This window comes from Carya illinoinensis, chromosome 3 (genome assembly GCF_018687715.1).
Source record: "Carya illinoinensis cultivar Pawnee chromosome 3, C.illinoinensisPawnee_v1, whole genome shotgun sequence".
NCBI classification, from domain to species: domain Eukaryota; kingdom Viridiplantae; phylum Streptophyta; class Magnoliopsida; order Fagales; family Juglandaceae; genus Carya; species Carya illinoinensis.
In genome coordinates, this window is record NC_056754.1 from 4,020,400 (window position 1) to 4,038,983 (window position 18,584).

The window sequence follows — 18,584 nt, forward strand, 5'->3', positions numbered from 1 at the left end:
GGAAAATATCTCTATTCAAAAGTGGTGTACGTAGACTTGGGAGGCACTTCCGATGAAGGAAGGTTCGTTTCCCATGCAAATTTTCCAGTCAACTTGCTCTAAAGAGACTTGGAATATCAAGTAGTATTTTCCTCTCCTATCATTTTCATTTTCTAGAATGAAATGGAATGGTCATTGGGAAAGTTCAACCAAAATATAATAACTCTTCCATCCGAGTGGACATTGTCACATTAGATACAAGTTAAGAATAGTATACTTCGGGTGAGAAGTTTTCTGACAAGTACGTTTGACAGATACGTAAATGCTATCTTTAAGATAATTGAGTTGAAATAAAAATAAAAATTTAATAAAATATTATTTTTTTAATTTTATTATTATTATGATATTTTAAAATTTTTAATTATTTATTATATTTTATAAAAAATTTTATAATAATTAAATAAAATGAAATAGATTAAGATTAATCCAAACCGAGCAAAAGTATTTTTCTGTACAACTCAGAACTCGAGACAAATGATTTTTAAAAAAATCAATATAAGTAAGTTTTGAACACGTGTTAATTGTTATGCGCTATAATTTTAAACTACTTTCCGTCTGTCAACTTGTAGGTACCAACAACGTACGCTTTTCCTCGATAATTTCCTTTTTCTTGCGTTCAAGTTTCGTGGAAAAGGTTTCTCCTGAAGTTTCGGATTCTACATCCTTTTTCCTTGCGTTTAGTGCTCGCTCAAGCTATTTTTTTATTAGTTTATCTAATAATATTATACATATAATACAATTCAAAGTAAAATATAGAGCGAATATAAACAAATTTCGTAAAGAAGAATTAATGATGATAAATTATCTACGATGTAGACCTCCAACTCCTCCATAAAGAGCACAAAAAGCTTAAAAGTAATGATGGACAAGAAAAGGGTAAAAACAACATAGAAATTAGAAGAACGAGAACAGAAGTAGAAGCCAACCCCATGTGAGCTGTTAATTTCGACTTCATGGTTTCGCTTCTATAGCCAGTAACCTTATTGCTGATCTGCGGATTACGAAGCCACATCTTCATGATAAACACAATGAATTCCGTGCATTTTTTGCTCCCAAGCTGCAAAAATCTAACGTGGGTCTTCTTCTTCACTTTCTTCTTGCTGTTCTCTTTCTCCCTCTCCGATCCCCGGATATCTCAGTCCGGACTCTACTGTGGCTTCAAGCCCCCACCATCCGCCCACTTCATCCCTACCTTTGTCAAAGAAATGGAGAGCCTATCCCAGCTCATCACCACCAAACACTGGGGCACCCACTTTGTCAACTCCACTCCGCCCATGTACGGCCTAGCCCAATGTTTCCAAGACCTTTCCCACACTGACTGCCTCCTTTGCTATGCTGCAAGCCGCACCAATCTTCCTCGCTGCCTTCCCTCCATCTCAGCTAGCATTCACCTCGATGGCTGCTTCCTGCGCTACGATAACTACAGCTTCTACCATGAAGCTACCAACCCTTTAATCGACAATGTGAACTGTAGCTCAAAAAATGGTATGGTGGTGGATCGAGTCGCCAGGTTTGAGTTTGTTAAGACTGTTGGGTTTGTGATTGGGAACGTTACGAGGGCTGCCGTGGCAAACAAAGGGTTTGGCTTGGCGGAAGTGGATGGAGTGTTTGCGTTAGCGCAGTGTTGGAAGAGTGTTGGGAGCGAGGGATGCAGGGAGTGCCTGGAGAAGGCGGGGAAGGCGGTGAGGAGATGCGCGCCTAGGAGGGAAGGGAGAGGGCTGAATGCTGGGTGTTATTTGAGGTATTCGACTGAGAAGTTTTACCATGATAAGGGAGAAGCAGAGAATGGTGCTCACGGTAATTTCCTTTTCGTTCTTTTTGGAAGTTGTGATTTATTTGAGTTTGTGGAGTGAATCGGAATAAAATTGTGAATAAAGATTGAGTTTTCGTTTGTGTTGCGCGAGAGTATATCTAGACAGCCGTAATAGCTACGGGTAATCTGAGTTCCAGTTCTTCTGGGTAATCCGGGGTATTTGGTTACGTCCCCTCCCCAATTTGTAGTGCTTCTCACTTTAACCTTTCTGGGAACTGATAAGGGAAAAGAAAGTGAAGACCGAAGTTTTTGAATGTGATTATCTAAACAACCCAGCGTGGAAAGTGCTTGATTAGTCTCACTTGAGTAGAGATTTTAATTTCTCGGGTCTCAAATGGTTACGCCGAGAAGGGTTTCAGAACGAAAGGTTTCTATTCTTTGCCACCATTTTCTGGGCAGCCAAATTGAAAGTTGGGGTTTCGTTTCTTGACCGTCTACTCCTTACTCCGGCAGTTTCATTGCCTTCTTTTTTTTCTTTCAAACTTCCTCAATTTATGTCATTTTCTCCGATGTATGGTGATATTTGATATTCTCTGAAAAGTTGATAATGTTGTTGACTAATTGCTCCCTCTCTGTGTTTGATGTTATCCAGCTTCTTCTCGAACAGGAGTCATCGTAGCCATTGTTTTATCGGCAGCAGCCTTCATAATGCTTTTTCTGTTTGTCACATATGCATGCTATGCAAGATTATTACGGATCAATGAAGGTGAGATGTTGTCATGATTGAAACAAGAATCATGGTGGTTTCTCATGCATTACAATAGCTTCTATAGGGACTTATAATGCACTAGTTTTCTAAATCGTTACTCTTTTCTTGTGTTCAGAGCGCAGCAATCTGGGAAAATTTTCGACTAGTATTAACAAGTCTGATTTGAATTTCAAATATGAAACTCTTGAGAAGGCAACAGACTACTTTAATCCCTCGAAGAAAATAGGCCAAGGAGGAGCTGGTTCTGTATACAAGGGGACTCTTCCAAATGGGAAAACCGTTGCTGTTAAGAGATTGATATTCAATACCAGGCAATGGGTGGATGAATTTTTCAATGAAGTAAACTTAATCACTGGAATTCATCACAAGAATCTTGTGAAACTTTTGGGTTGCAGCATTGAAGGCCCTGAGAGCCTCCTGGTTTATGAGTATGTGCCAAACAGGGGTCTCGATCAGTTCATTTTTGGTAATTTTCCCCTCTTTATAGTCCTGAAATTGGCATTCCATACTGTTAAATTGGTATTACCCTGACCTGGGGGGAAAACAATATTTGGACATGAATATGCTTGTTACACTGCTGGATTTAAGTCATTGCTGAATTTGTAACATATATTTTGCAATTGAAAACATAGAAGAAGCTAAGAAATGGGGGTGGGGGGGGGGGGGAGTAGGACTGCAATTTCACAGTGGTGATCATCTCTACGACTCTACCTCCTTTGCAGATAAGAATAAAGCCCAGATTCTAAATTGGAAGCAGCGGTTTGACATCGTTGTTGGAACAGCTGAAGGGCTTGCATATCTTCATGGAGGTACTAAAGTAAGGATAGTTCACAGGGATATAAAAAGCAGCAATGTTCTACTGGATGAAAATCTCACTCCAAAGATTGCCGACTTTGGCCTTGCTCGATGTTTTGCCCCTGATCAAACTCATCTTAGTACTGGCATTGCTGGGACACTGTAAGTAAAAGGTTATTTAAGTTTGGTGTTTCAATTCCTTCGTCTACGATTTGTAATTTATAATTTCAGATTTATTTATTGAACATAATATGCTAGTGTATTATTATCATCATCATCATCATCAGTATGTCTCTCATACGTTTTTCTTTACACCATGGAGGCATGCATTCCCTGATTCAAGTCTTTTCCATTGCAGTTGAGGTCAATTCTTGTACACATACATTCATACATACATACATACATATATATATATATATATAGAGAGAGAGAGAGAGAGAGAGAGAGAGAGAGAGAGAGAGAGAAGGGGGGGAAGAAATACAGCATTGTTTCAACCTGTTACAGCTGTTCTTGTCAATGGTTTCCCACCTTACGGTCCCTGAACAACATTCCTTGCCTCAATTGTCTTCTCCTTTCTAAACTTGCTTATCTTTTGGTGGAACAGAGGTTACATGGCTCCTGAGTATCTTGTTCGAGGACAACTCACAGAGAAAGCAGATGTTTTTAGTTTTGGAGTGCTGGTCCTGGAGATTGTAAGCGGTAGGAGGAACAATGCCTTCATTGAGGACTCTGGTTCTCTTCTACAAACAGTAAGACTTGCACCCGTGTCAATGTTATATGTCCATTCTCCATATAGGGCGAAAGAAGATGAGATCCATTCTATCTCTTAAGCTGTTTGCTTGTGTTGGTATATTCCATTTTTATCTCAGGTATGGAAACTCTACAGAGCAAATAAATTGGCTGAAGCTGTTGACCCTCGCCTGAGAGAGGAATTTCCTGTAAAAGAGGCATCAGAGGTGCTTCAAATTGGCCTTTTGTGCGCACAAGCTTCAGTTGCTTTGAGACCATCAATGGACGAGGTAATTCAGCTACTAACTAATAGACAATGTGAGATTCCTATACCAAACCAACCTCCTTTCCTGAGTGCCAATGTGCTAGAGTCAACCAGCTCCATGAAGTCCTATAACATGAACAGCTTAGAGTCATATGCGGCAACAAAGATCGAGGCATCCTACACTTCAGAGTCCTCTAGTATCGACAGTTCAGATGGGCTATCGAAGTCCTGCAGAAGTAAATCCGAGCGAAATTTCTAATGAAAACACTAATGTAAGCATAGCAATGTGAAATTATCAAACTCAGATCTGTAAGTTTGAAGTCTTGCTTGATTCTATACGGCAAAGCACCCTCTAAGCAACAAGGCTATGATCGATCACCTGGCGCTTACATTGAACCTCGAGGGGCTTTATGAGCAAACTCAAGAGTAGGAGATGCTACAGATGGCATAGTTATTTGCTAATTTGGAACTTCAATGGTAAATCTACGCCAAGAGCCAAGCAAATTCAGGCCATTTATTTTTTGTGGTTGTTTTTGTATTCAGGGTGTGGACGAAGTTCAGGGAGTTTGCTAACATATTTTTGCTCTCTGGCCTTCTTCCAACACTTAAATGCTTGCTTCACAAGCATCAAAAGTTGAATAAGCAGGGTAGTTTCTGGTACCCCACTTGCTCAATGCATACACAAGTTGACATGTCGGTATGTTTCAAATACATAAACCTAAATATGTTGATTTCGTTTGTCTTGTTTTGGTCATTTTATTCATTGGGGTGAAATATATCACTCTCTACTTTCCGAATCTAAAACGTATTTAATGTTCATGTTAAGAGCCCATCCAGAATTAAATAGTGCAGCATACGGTAGGTAGGTGGGGACAAACGATTCATGGAACCGGGCAGGGACATGCCAGTATCAGTTAGCAATGCGATTCATTCATGTGGACATGAGAAGTAAAGATGATGTTGCCGCAAATGTTGTCCCTGTCGTTCATGTTATCGGGTCCATCTGTTAGTGGACGTGGCTGAAACTTACTTTACTCGGGCCCTAGCATTTAGATGATATTGAACTGCAAGAAGACGTGGAAAACGAAGAAAGCAAATGACTCCAACCTCACATCAACGAGTTATAACAAACAGATAAGCAGCATATGCATAGCTTCTTCTAATGATAGGGGGGAGGAGGGGTCGAGAAAAGTACATAATGGAGAATTAAGAGAGACCCACCCTTTCGTCCTTTACGATCCGAAACAAACTGAAATCCACCCATTCCATGCCTCTTGTTGCTCTTTTACACGTCATGACTCATGACGCCCTTCCTTCGCTTCATTTTATGTAAAACTTGAGTGACTCCAGGAATATTATGAAAGCTGGAGAAATAAATCGGTTCTCAGTCAAACTATGTAATGGACAATTCAGCTTCCACCTCAATGCTGATTTCTTCCTTGATCTTCATCGGATATTCCTGCGTTTTCCAAAGGTAGCCTGCCTTGAGGCCACCGGCTTTTCCCGTAGAAGATCTCTTCAATCAGACGGGGACCACGAGGTGCTTCGTGAAGTCAGAGCAAAGCAAGATTAATTTTCCCGATTCCTTTTGTTAATTTTCCTTTTGTTAATCTGTGTACCAATACTGATTTATTCATACTTAAAATTTAAATTAACACTGTTTTCAATAAAATTTATTTTTTAACTAATTACATCACATTGGTGCACAGATTAGTGCACAATTATACTTGCAACTATATTTTTCTATGTAAAAATTATTCTATGGTAACAATTGAAGTTATATGGGGGTGGCTAAGCATCTAAGACCTTTTTTTTTTTTTTTTGAATTCCTTATAAGTTTTCCTTTCATAATTCATTGTTTTTACTTCTTTAATTGGATTTTTAAATAAATAATGAAAAATATTATATATACTTACAATTTTATTTACATAATTATACGTGTTTATGTTTCAGTTTCAGAAAATTGTAAAAATTTTAAAATTTAAAATCTAAATTGAAACAAAATACTGATAAAACGAGACTACTTTCCAATATATATAATATTGTGCATGCGTGCAGTCCTACTCAAATAATTATTCGGCTATGTTTTTTTCGAAGACTTCCCATCTAAATGTGTTTGGTATATGTACCATCTGAAATTTTCTCCTTAATTCGCGTAGGAATAGACTCAAGCAAGCGATAGTGACCAAATCCAAATTCTTTATTCTACTAGTACTACTACCTAGAGTGAGTTTGCTATAACATGGCTAGGTCCCCATACACTTGAGGTTTTGGGCCTATTATTCTTCTTCCCCCGTCATCTTGCACTGCCTTAATAATGAGGAAAGAATTGGGTCTACCAAACCTTGATATGTACGGTAAGAATCTGAATTTTGACTATTTCCATTATGCTCTTTTACAACATGGCTGATGATGATACGTGTTGTAAAAGAGCGTAGTTGCAGTAAATGTCTCGAGCCTAGAGGGGTGGCGTCGGTTCGAACAAGATTTCTGATTCACAAAATTTGACACCAGATCATATTTCAAATGTTGATCATTGACTAGATGAATTATCGGATGAGGTTCTGGAAAATATACGCACCTTGTCTAGTTAGAAACTGATGTGATTGAATCAAATTTAAAGGACTCTGATCGCACAATCCTTTAATACCCTGGCGAAAGAAGTATCAGAGGAGAAATGAAAAGACACTCTTAAACCCAAGATATGAATCTGCTTCTCTGGTTTCGCTAGCTGTTTCCGACGAGCAGAACTGCCTTCTGGGTTCACTTCGAGAACACTGCTGTCTTTTAGACTCTCTTGGAGAGTGTTGCTGCTTCCTGCTACTTTTCGTGGAGCTCACTGGGTCTGCTATCTGCTCATTGTTCTTCAACATAGAAATATCAAAAGATAGCATTTTAATAGATGATAGATCACCATTGGTGCCTGAAGCTCTGGGAGGAATATTCAGTAACCCAAATGTGCCAGATGAGCTTCCAGGAAATAAATTGTGTTTGACTTTTGTGCTTTCCTTGGAACATGCATCTTTTTCCACCTCACTGGGTTCAAAATCTGAAATGACTATTGTATCTTTCAAGACTTTATCTGAATTCGTATCCTTCAATGTTTCAGAAGCAGAACTACCGAACTCATCTCGACCCTCGGAGTGTTCCTGCGTCCAGAGTGACGGTTCAGAAATTATGGTCTTCGATTTATTGATCACTGGAAAATTCTTAGATTTTTTCGATATGTGATCAAATATCGACTCCTCAGTTAAAGTCTTGAATGCCCCTTGTTCAGGTTCTGGAGGAAGCCAATCTTCGATCGCGGCACCCAAGCTTCTGGCAGTAACTTGGGGCTTTGGAGTTATACATTTGTTAGTATTAATTCCATTATGTTCTACCTCTCTGGATTCTGAAGACGGATTAGCCCCGCCCTGTCGTGGAATCTTGTTTCTGCCTGTCTCCTCCAGAACTTCTACTTCTCTGTGGAGTTCAAGCAGCTGCCCGAGCGTGCGTTTTCTTGTGAGAGGCAGGGCCTCTGATGATGGAGAACGGGCATTACTTGATGCAGCCAAGACAGGAAACTTTTTGGCCTTTTCGCGAATGTGGTCAAATACTGTTTGTTCAGTGATGATTTTGCATTCGTCTTCTTGAAGTTCAACATCAGTCTCACCTGCAGTGATATGATTGGTAGACGTGGTAACTGAAAGGGAAGAAAGATGGTACACCTTAACAAACGCCTAGGATTTTTCTTTTCCTTTTTGTGGTATACCTTCTCCCATCTCTTCATCTATGAGGTTGAAACTGGGCCTAGAACAAAAAACGCCAGTGTATCTTTCAAAAACCATATCTGCATGACCCGGCAGTGAGATCCAAAAAACAGTCGACAGGATACTTACATGGAATCATTTTCCCTTTTAGAGTTGGCGGAATTACGAAGCTCTTTGGCTGAAACTCCAGATGTAGTTTCATCGTCATCTATGACACACACATCCTCCATTGGAAGAAAAGTGGAAGTCTGCTTATTTCTCTGTTTGTGATTCAGGCTTATATTGTTCTCTTTCATCAATAGAAGTTTTTGGCGGAGATCAATGCCAACTGCATGAATATTGTACAAAATGAATATAGACACAGTTGTGAAAAAATGTTGCACATATCATCGCAGGGGCCTTACTGTATTCTTCAAAAATAAGATCAGCCTTAATTGTCAGCTTTCCCTGGGGGTTTGACAGGAGAATTGTCGCACTATATGGGCTGCAATTAAATATCAGCTACCCCAGACTCAGAAAATGGCAGTGCATAACATGGGTATTTGACTAAACATTCTCCCTGACACTAATGGGAAAGGTAATTCTTCCATTGAACTATAACTCAGGCTACAATGAGCACCCTCAAACAATAAAAATTATAAAATGACCATTCGCCTTCAAACCATCAAAAGGTTGCAATGTGCAAAGATCTAATCGTCAAGTATGTGTCATGTCACCTATTTCTCGTTTATCTTAACGACTGGAATTGGACAAGATGTTACCGTTAGTTTTGAACTTTTGACAATTTAAAGATGTGCAATATATTCCGATATTTGGGGTGCATAGTGCAAAATGTAGTAGTTGGAGGGAGAAAGGTATATTCCACTTTTAATGGCTTTATCCTTCTTCATGTTTAAGCAACAGTATCGAGACTTCGTAAGTTTAAATAGTAATAGCTGCTGTTAACATGCAGTTTTACCAGTTTAAAACGTTCAATATCCTGATGAAAATGAAAAGAAATCTAATGTCAATAATTGCTTTCCTAGGTCTCCATATCTCAAACCTTGGGCCCATATAAAATATTTCATATAATATAATAATTTCACGTAGAACTGATACCTTATAGGAATGCCTCAACATGTTACTGAGTTATTAAACAAATGAGTGAACCACAAGTTTACGTTTCCATACCTGGGGAACTCATCCACTCTGTTGCAATAATAAAGATAAAGAGTTAACAATAGGTGGATGGCTGAGGAACAAGGGGTAGAATACAGAGCTAACCATAATACCAAGAGGCCACTATGTAGGACTGCCAAATCTGTATAGGAAATCAAAAAGTTTTCCAGTCAAAGGAAAAAATGGCTGTATGTGTGACGTCAGAATTTGCTTTAGTAGACACCCCTTGGTACTATGCTTGCACTACCATCCAAATTTTTCTAGTGATTGAATGTAGAGAACAAAAAAGAGACTACCACCTTATTTTCTCATGAAAGAGAATTAAGTTGTCCTCTTCTGAACCTATAATCTGCAGAAATGAGTCCATAAATAGCACATTTGTGTTGCATTACAACCAACATTTGTGAATATCATGCCTTATAAGATTCCAGATATCATACCATGTCAGCATAATGCCGTTTTGTTGACTGCACTGATTGTAATGGCCTAGTCAATGTTACTACCAGCTTGGACTTTCCCTGTCTGGGGCACTCGATATCTTCGATCTTCATATCGACTTTTGGAGGTAGTGAAAGTAAAGAATCCTTAATATGGTTCCCAAATGGGAATTTTCGACCAGTGACTATCTCTATCTTTCTTGGATCAGCTGTAGCTAGTGTCTCAAATGATTTAATTCCCATTGAATGTAGAGCCTGAAAATAGCATTAGGAGGAAGTGCAGAAAGAAGATATTTTACTAGCCCAGATTTTGAAAGCAATATGCAACCAGATATAATAAAAGAAGTTATAGAGAAAACCTTCGCAGTCACCATTCCAATGCCTGGCAATTGTTTCAGCAAGTATGGACTATCATCCCAAAGTTTTTGATTAAATGATTTTGCTGAAACTGTTGAATTCAAGGCTCCTCTATAATTCTTCTTGTGAAAGAAATACTCTTTCATGCATTTAGCAATTCTACACCCATTTGAACATATAGAATTTGTATCCTATGGCAGAGAGACCAGATCTGTAATCTCATATATAAAGTATCTAGAAAATCTGAATACAACATTATTTATGAGGAAATGAAACCTGGGTCAAGGATAAATCATGGACTGAAGGATCGCCAGTCAAGCAATCATTTGCCAAAACAAATATTTTTTCTTCTCTAGTTTGAATACGCTTTTTCCGTTTTCCTTTATCGCCAAGTATGTGAAAGCGAAGCCTGCCATCTTTATCAGTGTTGATGTCATTTAGAAGTTTCTTCTCATTGCGTCTGAGCTGTATCCCTTCACATTCCAGCAAATAAAATATCACTAATTCAATGGATTTCTCATGTACCAAAGGATAGATGATCATTTACGTGATATATACGTACAGGCAATCTCCTCAGCACGGCATATGATATGAAGTACATCTTCTAAACTGCAGTTCACAGGGGCCTGCATAATGTGCTTCATTGTTTCAAATTTCAAATAGTACTTTGTCATCAGCTTTCCAGGCTCTAAAGACAAAATAAGAAAAGGTTACAAACTGCAGTTAGTAGGGGTCTGCATATTGTGTTTTAAACTTTCATTCATAAAAATTACAAAATATTGTTTATGGTATATGATACTGATACCTAGTGGCTTCAAGAGGAAACCATCTTCGTCAGTCCAGATCATTTGATGTTGCGATAACTCATTAACTTTCTGAACACATATCTCTGATTAAAAGAACATTTATAAGCAAAGGAGACAGGAAAAATAAAATATTAGACTGGTGCATGCTATCAGTACCTTGCATGTGCCTTTCTTTCTGTTCACTTGAAGTCCCTTGTTTAAGTAAATAATTCTTAGGATTCTGCTTTTGCATTAAAAGTTCCAAAAAATTATTTCGATGAAAAGGAGTATCCAGATGATGTTTTGAAAGAGATCTGCAGAGGCACATGCCTTTTTCATTCTAACATACAAATATGAGCACTTCATCCATTCAATTGCCCTTGTAATATCAGAGACAGTCAGTTGAACTATCTCGGCAGTTAAGTGCTCCGTCACACATGGAAGCAATCTGAGGTAAGAAGACAACAAGAGCTATACCCGATTAGAGGACGCAATTTTTCAGAATATTCACTGCAGCCCAGGGCACAAAATCAATTATCAAATTGAATAAATAACATACTGTGATTCCACCATTTCACATCCATTCAAAAGATTCTCATACAAATGGACCTGATATCATGTAACAATTCATAAAACCTTAGTTCAGAACGGAAATCAATAACTATGAAGAAATATATAGCCGAGGATTCATAAAGCAATATACTTATAGACACATCAGAGAAGGGGGAGAAAGGTTTGTCTCACAGTTTCTCTTCTTGTCATTATTATGACCATTCCTGTATCATCAAAAGGTGGCCGGCCTGCCCTCCCACACATCTGCACACCAAGACAAGTGACTAGCTTCAAATTTTTTTTCACATTTAGCAATAACACAATGAATGCAGATATGCATGTCGGCATGATAAAATTTGTCACTTTTTAAAGATACTGCACCTTCTCTCACGTTAGAGTTGAAAAGAATCCTTCTTCTAAAGATAGTACTTCTTACTAGCAAAGAAAGTACTCCAAGAAGGATGACCATGTACTGACACGTGATTTTCCGCTCAGCCACAGAAAATTACTGGTCTAGTTGACCGAAGAAATTGAATTCAACATTGAAATCATGACTACCACATTGGCACAATAGTTTGAGGATTTTTTATGCAATGAAATTAAAAAAATCAAGGTTAAGTAGTCTTGATGAAGCAGCTCCTGAAGCTATATCCCTTCAGATGCCATCTCCTTGGCTAAATTCTTTTCAGAAATGACATTATTGTATAAACAAGTAATAAAACCACTTAAATGTGAACAAGCTTTTAGCGCAGTTATACAAATTTATCATGAAACATATACATGCCGTTTTTCCCCATAAGGAGACTGATATTAATGCATTCATTCATTGGAAGGTGCTTATGACAAGTGCCACACCTGTAGTACTGTGGACCGGTCATATTCCATGTAAAGACCTTTTTCCTTGTTGCTGGAAAAATGCAAGATTTGACGAATTAAACATGAAAAATGCTTTAGGAATTTACAATGAAGCTTATGACTAAATAGTTGAACATACAAGTGTTGTGTTGATTTTATCACCACTGTATGTGCTGGTAGGTTGATCCCATGGGCAAGAGTATTTGTAGTACATATAACTTGAATGTCTCCCTTAAGAAAAAGACTTTCAATGAGACTGCGATCCTTCAGGCAAAGCCCACCATTGTGATAACCAACTGCAAACATGCAATTTAGTACTTCGGAGTTTACTAAAGAACAACTTCAGGAACATAGTGATAATTCGATACTTCAGAGTACACTATAGCAGAGTAAGTTTGCTCTATACCACCATAAATGATATAAGATTGCATTTGTTTGTCACTACATGATAGAGATGCTTCCCTAAGCCTTTCCTGCTGCTCTTTGCTTTTAATGAACGGATTTGAATGACCAAAGGTCATTGCTGTTTGAGACAGGCGCTGTGCTGCTTCTTGTGCCCCCTTTCTAGTTGAACAAAAAACTAGTGCCGAATGTCCTCTTGAATATTGCATGAGAATATCTGCAAATCATTTTTAACCATCTTTGCAGTTCTTTGATTCTTTGTTCAATAGTGTTAAAATCAAAGACAATACGAGAATATATTAAAAGAATAATCTATCAGAAAGTTAGTGCAATGGTATCTACTTACCAAAAACATAGTTTTGAAGGCGCTGGATAATGAAACAAATACAATCATCAGAGGTAGGAGAAGCAATTTAGATTATGACTTTGGACTTTCATATTTCCAAATCAAGATATGTCTTAGAACAGAATAAAAAAAATGGTTTCATATTAATTATACCCTCAGTCAACAAAACACTTACCCTTTCAAATAGAAAGTCATTTTTGGCTGGTGTATATCCTGAAAAAAGATAGTTGCAAAGCATATCAAAACAATGAGGAGTTTGATATATTTTACACAATATGCTCCAGCACCTTCATTAGTATCATGGTCATACACAGCATATAACGCAATGCGAATTTAGGCAAATCCTTATTGTGCCCTAGATTCGGTTAAGAGTGAATTACAAGAAAAGTAATAAACTGGGTGGAAAACTTAGTGGCCAGAAAAATAAAAGAAACCGTAAGATGAATTTTGAATATAAAGTTCAAGTTATATCTATGTACCAAAAACTTTAGTGGTCAACTTTACAGGCCTCATTTCTTCTCCAAACCTGTCAAAACATGGAAGGCCAATGAGATAAACTGCTGAAGCAATAAAGTATACTCATCAGAAACGGCTGGGGTACCTTTTGATTCCTTGAGCAGGAACCTGAAGCCATTCAGCTGCAGCAAGTTGTATCCATAGTTTAAATTGTTAAATTCTTTTAAACTTTTAGTTGTTTGAAGATGATAACATATTTGACTCTTAAAGATTGATATCAACTGCAGAATTTACCAAGGTCCTCGATGTTTGGAATTGTGGCAGACACAGCAAGGAATCGGACATCAGCAAGAGGACTTGATCTCATCTCAGGTTTGCAAGCAAGCATTTTTATTCTACTAACTATTGCCTCCAAAGTAGCTCCACGTGGATCATTCAACAGATGAACTTCATCAATAAGTAGTAGTGCTATATCTCCGAAAAAGCTCAAGCCACCATCTTTTATGCGATACCGAGTCACAGCATCAAATTTCTATTCAAAAGTAAAAGAACTTAATTTAGCCATCCTTCTACAGTATCAGTAAAAGAAAGATACAAGAATGAAATCTGTATGATCAGAAACTTTAAATATGTAAATCTATGTACTTTCGTTTTATAGTTAATATGTACAAATGCATACAACTCTGCCGGGTCAAGTCAGCACTTGTACATAATTTGTTTTTAAGTAGACAAGCACTCTGTGTGCATTGAAGCTTGTATGTCCATGCAAAATGGGAATGCATGCTCACCTCAGGAGTGGTTAGAATGATATCGGCTTCATGTATATTCCTTGCGTTGTAGAATTCATTATCACCTGTCAGCTCCAGGCAAGTTACCCCCCATGGCCCAAACTTCTCATTCCAATCACGGAGCTTCTCTTGAACTAAGGCCTTAGATGGGGCTATATAGACCTTCATATCACAATCAAAAAAATCTAGGTAAAATAAACAAATTGAAACTGAGTGGGGATATATATGAAGTCCAAGCTTAATAACATGAACAACGTCAAATAGAAGAGTTATCTTTTTTAATTGCAGTCATAAGATTACTAGTTAGGTATCAGTGCCCAAGTCATAAAATTGTTACACTTTTCTGCATCCATTGAAGATCGAAAATAATGTATTCTGCAGTGTCCTTGCACCGGAGACTTACTGTTTTGAGGGTTCCCTTTAAATGGACGAACCTTCCCTCTTTAGAGATGAACTTTGAGAGAAGCCTCAAAATGCAAAGCTCAAAAATCACTGTTTTACCACTTCCAGTTGGTGCCGAAATAACCATGTTTGCATTGGAGTGGAAGCAAACAGGAAAGCATTCACTCTGCAGTGAATTGAAGTACCTGCATGTATACAAAACAAAACTATAGTAACTACTACGTGGGTTAAAATGTGAAGTGCAGGAAGATAGCAAACTTATGAAGACCATGAAAGCAACCATTTGGGATCATTCCACCTTCAAAATAATGTGTAAAACACACACGTGTCTACATATATGTGGAGAGAGAGAGAGAGAGAGAGAGAGAGAGAGCATTTTTTTTTTTGCTGGAGATTTACATTTATGTGTAGCTTTTACAAATGAAAAGGGTAAATTTGTTTCAGTAATTTTGGCCTGGTGATGACTAATGGTCAGTGGTTTATACACAGGATAATATAATTTAATTAAAACAAGTAGGAAAAATATCCAAATTTCAAATCTATAGATCAACTTCAGAAAACTTAGAATGTACCTGAAATTAAAAGCTGAACGAAAATGTGTAGGCAAATCTAACACAGACTTCAGTGTATATGAATCCATGATCCTGCTTGTTTCTAGAGAAGCTGAGAAAAACAAATAACCTGAAAACTAAAAACAGGATATATGATGACAATTAATATATAATAAAGGTAACAAAGTTAATATATTCATGAAACACAATGAGGATCCAACTGTTCTTGAATCATGAATTTTTTGATAAGACCCTTCAGGAACTTATCCAGATGGAGGTATTTCCATCATAATAGTGCTATACCTGAGTGTCAATGAAAAGCATGTTTGAAAGAAGCGTATTTTTCATAAAACAAATCATTTCCAGACTCTTCAATAACATAAAAAACTGAATCCTATCAAACAACTAGTCCTGCTAATACCTTTTACTATCAAACAATCAAACAGAGGTTTTTTTTTTCTTTTTTTCAAATTTTTATCTACCACAAAGAGCAACTAATTTCTGTAGCAATTTAGCTCTTAGATGCAATTGAAAACAATATTTCAACTTAAGCAGAAAACGAACATATCAGATCTCTTCCGATTCTTCTGAAGCTAAGAGTCGAAGAAACTCATTCATCCATTCAACAAGCCAAACTCTGGAACCAAAAACCATTCAAACCATTTATCCTTTAACAACAATATCATTAAAGATATACTTGTTTCAAATATCTGAGCAAGATTTTGTGTGTCAACGGCACATCTTTTCAGCACTCAATGAAAAGCTAGTCGCCATTTTGATTATTTTTTAGCGTTGTTGGAAAGTGTTTTTTATTATCGTGGCGAACTCATCTGATTTTTAAAATCTTAAAATGATCCGCATGAAACAATTGCAGCAACAGAACGATCAAATTAAAATGACAATCAGAAACAGAAGTCTCATCGAACGACTGAAACCTCTTCCTAATTTGATCGAAACTTTCCCCCTAGTTCTCAAATCTCTCAGTTTATTATTATTATTATTATTGTTGTTGTGGCGAAGTCATATAATCTTTAAAATCTTGAAATGATCCGCATGAAACAATTGCAGCAACAGAACGATCCGTGCTCAATTTCTGAAGCCAAAAGAAAGACCAGCTCAGATTATAATATACAGTCATAATACTTGAAATTTTTGCAAGAGAGAAACGAATCGATATTGTCGGTTCTTCAATTCCAAAACCATCAAATAGAATTGATTTCGCTTCCTCTTTCGCACGCGCCTGTTAAAGTGTGTGTATGTGAGAGAGAGAGAGAGAGAGAGAGAGAGGGATGAGAGGAGACCTTGGAGATCGAGAGGTTGAAGCCACAGGCTCGCAGTAGAGAGGGTTTCGCACAGAAACGGCAGAAGCAGAAGAAAGTTGAAACGGAACCACTTGCAAAGTCGTTAAGAGGCTATTTTTTGGCGGGAGAATTGCCCGGTATCTGCGCGATGAACCGTGTGAGCCTTGGCTACGGTTCGTGGGGACAGGTGCCTCGGGGCCGAGTAAAACAAATCATATGTCATTTCCACGTTTAGCTGAATTTAGATAAGTTAAATTTTAATAAATAATAATAAATTAAGATAGTGAAATAAATTTTATAAACTTTATCTAATATAAGTTTAAATATATTTAGAATAAGTTGAAAAATATTATAAATCTTATATATAAAGAATTATTGAGTTGAAAAAAATTGTAGATCTTATGTGTAAATAAATTTTGAATTAAAATGATAGTAAGTTAAAAATTGAATATTTGGATGTTAAACTTAGGTTAAAATTAAATTAAACAGAATTGATTTTAATTCAATCCAAATTTCAAACGGAACCTAAACGTATATTCTGCTTTGAGACCTTGAACTTGTTTGGATTTACTTCCAAATTGCTTAAAAATTAATTTTTGAAGTGTTTTTTATAAGGTAAATTACATAAAAATTAATTTTGTCCTCACCTAAATTTAATTTTTTTTATAAATCTTCCCCAAGCTAGATTTTCTAGTTCCGGCCCGATTTGAATTTTGGAAGGATGTATAATATATTTTATCAATGAAAACAATTATTTGCAAAAGTTGAGGGGGCAAAAAAAATTATTGACAAAAGTCAGTTTATTTTTTTTGAGACAAAAGTCAGTTGAACACAATGATTTTTCCTCTAAATGATTTCCACGTCAAAGGCCAAATGCAAATATGATGGTGAGGGAGAACAACAGTTACATATACAAGAGAAGAAGAAATGGATATCTAACTTGACCCGCAATCGACCCAAAAGCTCGTGAAAACTTACTCTAGTCTCTAGCTGCAACAATTCTTAACCTAGGTGCCGTTTATATAATGAGTTAAAATGAAAATTGAAAATTAAATAAAATTTTATTAAAATTTTATTTTTTAATATTATTATTATTATTTTGAGATTTAAAAAAGTTAAATTGTTTAATATATTTTGTATAAAAATTTAAAAAAATTCTAATAATAAGATAGGATAAAACATTTTAACTATCCAAATAGAGTCAATCAACATATGGTCAATTCCATCCCAAGTACAGGACGACAAGCATAAGCTTTTGCCATTGCTTAAAGCCACATCACAGATTGTCAATCATATGGATGAAATGTCTTCTCTTTTTTTTTCTTTTTTAAATATGAAAGATAGTATCTTAATTTTATTAATAGTCATCTCTTCTCTTATTACGTAGAAATAACTTTTAAAATCAGTGTAACCATGTAAGAGCTTTGGGGATTACATAAATCTTAAAACCAAAGCTCTTGTAAAAACCTTTCATTCGAAGGAAAAAAAACTACTGCTTACATTAATTGTTCCAACAGAAATAAAGCAAATGTCCAAAAGAAACTATTTCCATCTAAAACTTGGTAAACCAGATTTATCAATAACAAAAAGTCCATACAAGTTTTTAGGTAATTGTAAAATATAATAGAAAGACAAAGTAATGCCTTAAGCTCCAAAATTAGCTAATCCCTTTGACACACCACTATCTTCTCTGTATATATGTTGCATATCAAAACTTATAAACTTGTTGAAGTCAAGTATATCCTCCCAAATATTCACATAGCAGCAGAGGACATTTTCCTATTTCCGTACCGATTAACTATCAACAATGCATTAGACTCAATAATGACATCATAAAAACCAAGCTGGTAACATAAAGAAACACCAGCTTTAACTACAAAATTTATGCAAAAACATTTGTGCCAACCCCCAAATGAATGGAGAATACATGTATAAACTCACCACAGTGATCTCGAATAATACCACCAAACCAGCAAGCCCAGGATTGCTTTTTAAGGCCCCATCAATATTAAGAGTCATTCTATCAGTTAGGGATTCAACCAGCGAATTAAATTAAATTTTTTCAATTTAGTCTTCAACAACGGAATTCTCAAGG

General features: G+C 36.7%; 2 protein-coding genes across 5 annotated transcripts; one reads left to right on the top strand and one right to left on the bottom strand.

Annotated features, from left to right (window-relative positions):
* The first annotated feature begins 705 nt into the window (after window positions 1-705).
* Window positions 706-5,084, top strand: LOC122302615 (cysteine-rich receptor-like protein kinase 42). The gene is made up of 6 exons (XM_043113952.1): window positions 706-1,836; window positions 2,445-2,558; window positions 2,677-3,027; window positions 3,284-3,518; window positions 3,961-4,105; window positions 4,226-5,084. Exons 1-6 carry the CDS (start codon window positions 1,056-1,058, stop codon window positions 4,607-4,609), a joined length of 2,010 nt encoding a protein of 669 aa, XP_042969886.1. The 5' UTR covers window positions 706-1,055; the 3' UTR covers window positions 4,610-5,084.
* A 1,273-nt stretch (window positions 5,085-6,357) lies between these two features.
* On the bottom strand, window positions 6,358-16,669 carry LOC122302614 (DExH-box ATP-dependent RNA helicase DExH17). 4 transcript variants are annotated; one of them, XM_043113950.1, is made up of 28 exons: window positions 16,490-16,669; window positions 15,210-15,300; window positions 14,639-14,822; window positions 14,236-14,397; window positions 13,742-13,979; window positions 13,593-13,629; window positions 13,471-13,517; window positions 13,167-13,204; window positions 12,992-13,013; window positions 12,650-12,862; window positions 12,383-12,539; window positions 12,244-12,295; window positions 11,581-11,652; window positions 11,396-11,445; window positions 11,167-11,284; window positions 11,014-11,077; window positions 10,857-10,940; window positions 10,614-10,739; window positions 10,328-10,524; window positions 10,054-10,242; window positions 9,698-9,949; window positions 9,557-9,606; window positions 9,270-9,287; window positions 8,504-8,583; window positions 8,229-8,427; window positions 8,102-8,139; window positions 6,932-8,002; window positions 6,358-6,840 (listed from the first exon to the last, which is right to left on the bottom strand). In XM_043113950.1, exons 2-27 carry the CDS (start codon window positions 15,275-15,277, stop codon window positions 7,017-7,019), a joined length of 3,741 nt encoding a protein of 1,246 aa, XP_042969884.1. In that variant the 5' UTR covers window positions 15,278-15,300; window positions 16,490-16,669; the 3' UTR covers window positions 6,358-6,840; window positions 6,932-7,016. The 4 variants fall into 4 exon arrangements, with proteins under 4 accessions (XP_042969884.1, XP_042969883.1, XP_042969882.1 ...); XM_043113949.1 differs by having other exon boundaries at window positions 15,210-15,318; XM_043113948.1 differs by having other exon boundaries at window positions 15,210-15,325.
* Window positions 16,670-18,584: the final 1,915 nt, after the last annotated feature.

What these genes read in the sequence shown, in the direction of transcription:
- LOC122302615 (XM_043113952.1), top strand. Translation starts at nt 1,056, where the DNA reads ATGATAAACACAATGAATTCCGTGCATTTTTTGCTCCCAAGCTGCAAA. An exon ending in ATTATTACGGATCAATGAAG is followed by an intron (nt 2,559 to 2,676) that starts GTGAGATGTTGT and finishes TCTTGTGTTCAG; the next exon opens with AGCGCAGCAATCTGGGAAAA. An exon ending in TCTCGATCAGTTCATTTTTG is followed by an intron (nt 3,028 to 3,283) that starts GTAATTTTCCCC and finishes CCTCCTTTGCAG; the next exon opens with ATAAGAATAAAGCCCAGATT.
- LOC122302614 (XM_043113950.1), bottom strand. Translation starts at nt 15,277, where the DNA reads ATGGATTCATATACACTGAAGTCTGTGTTAGATTTGCCTACACATTTT. An exon ending in TGTGAAATGGTGGAATCACA is followed by an intron (nt 11,285 to 11,395) that starts GTATGTTATTTA and finishes TTCTTACCTCAG; the next exon opens with ATTGCTTCCATGTGTGACGG. An exon ending in TTGGAATGGTGACTGCGAAG is followed by an intron (nt 9,950 to 10,053) that starts GTTTTCTCTATA and finishes TGCTATTTTCAG; the next exon opens with GCTCTACATTCAATGGGAAT.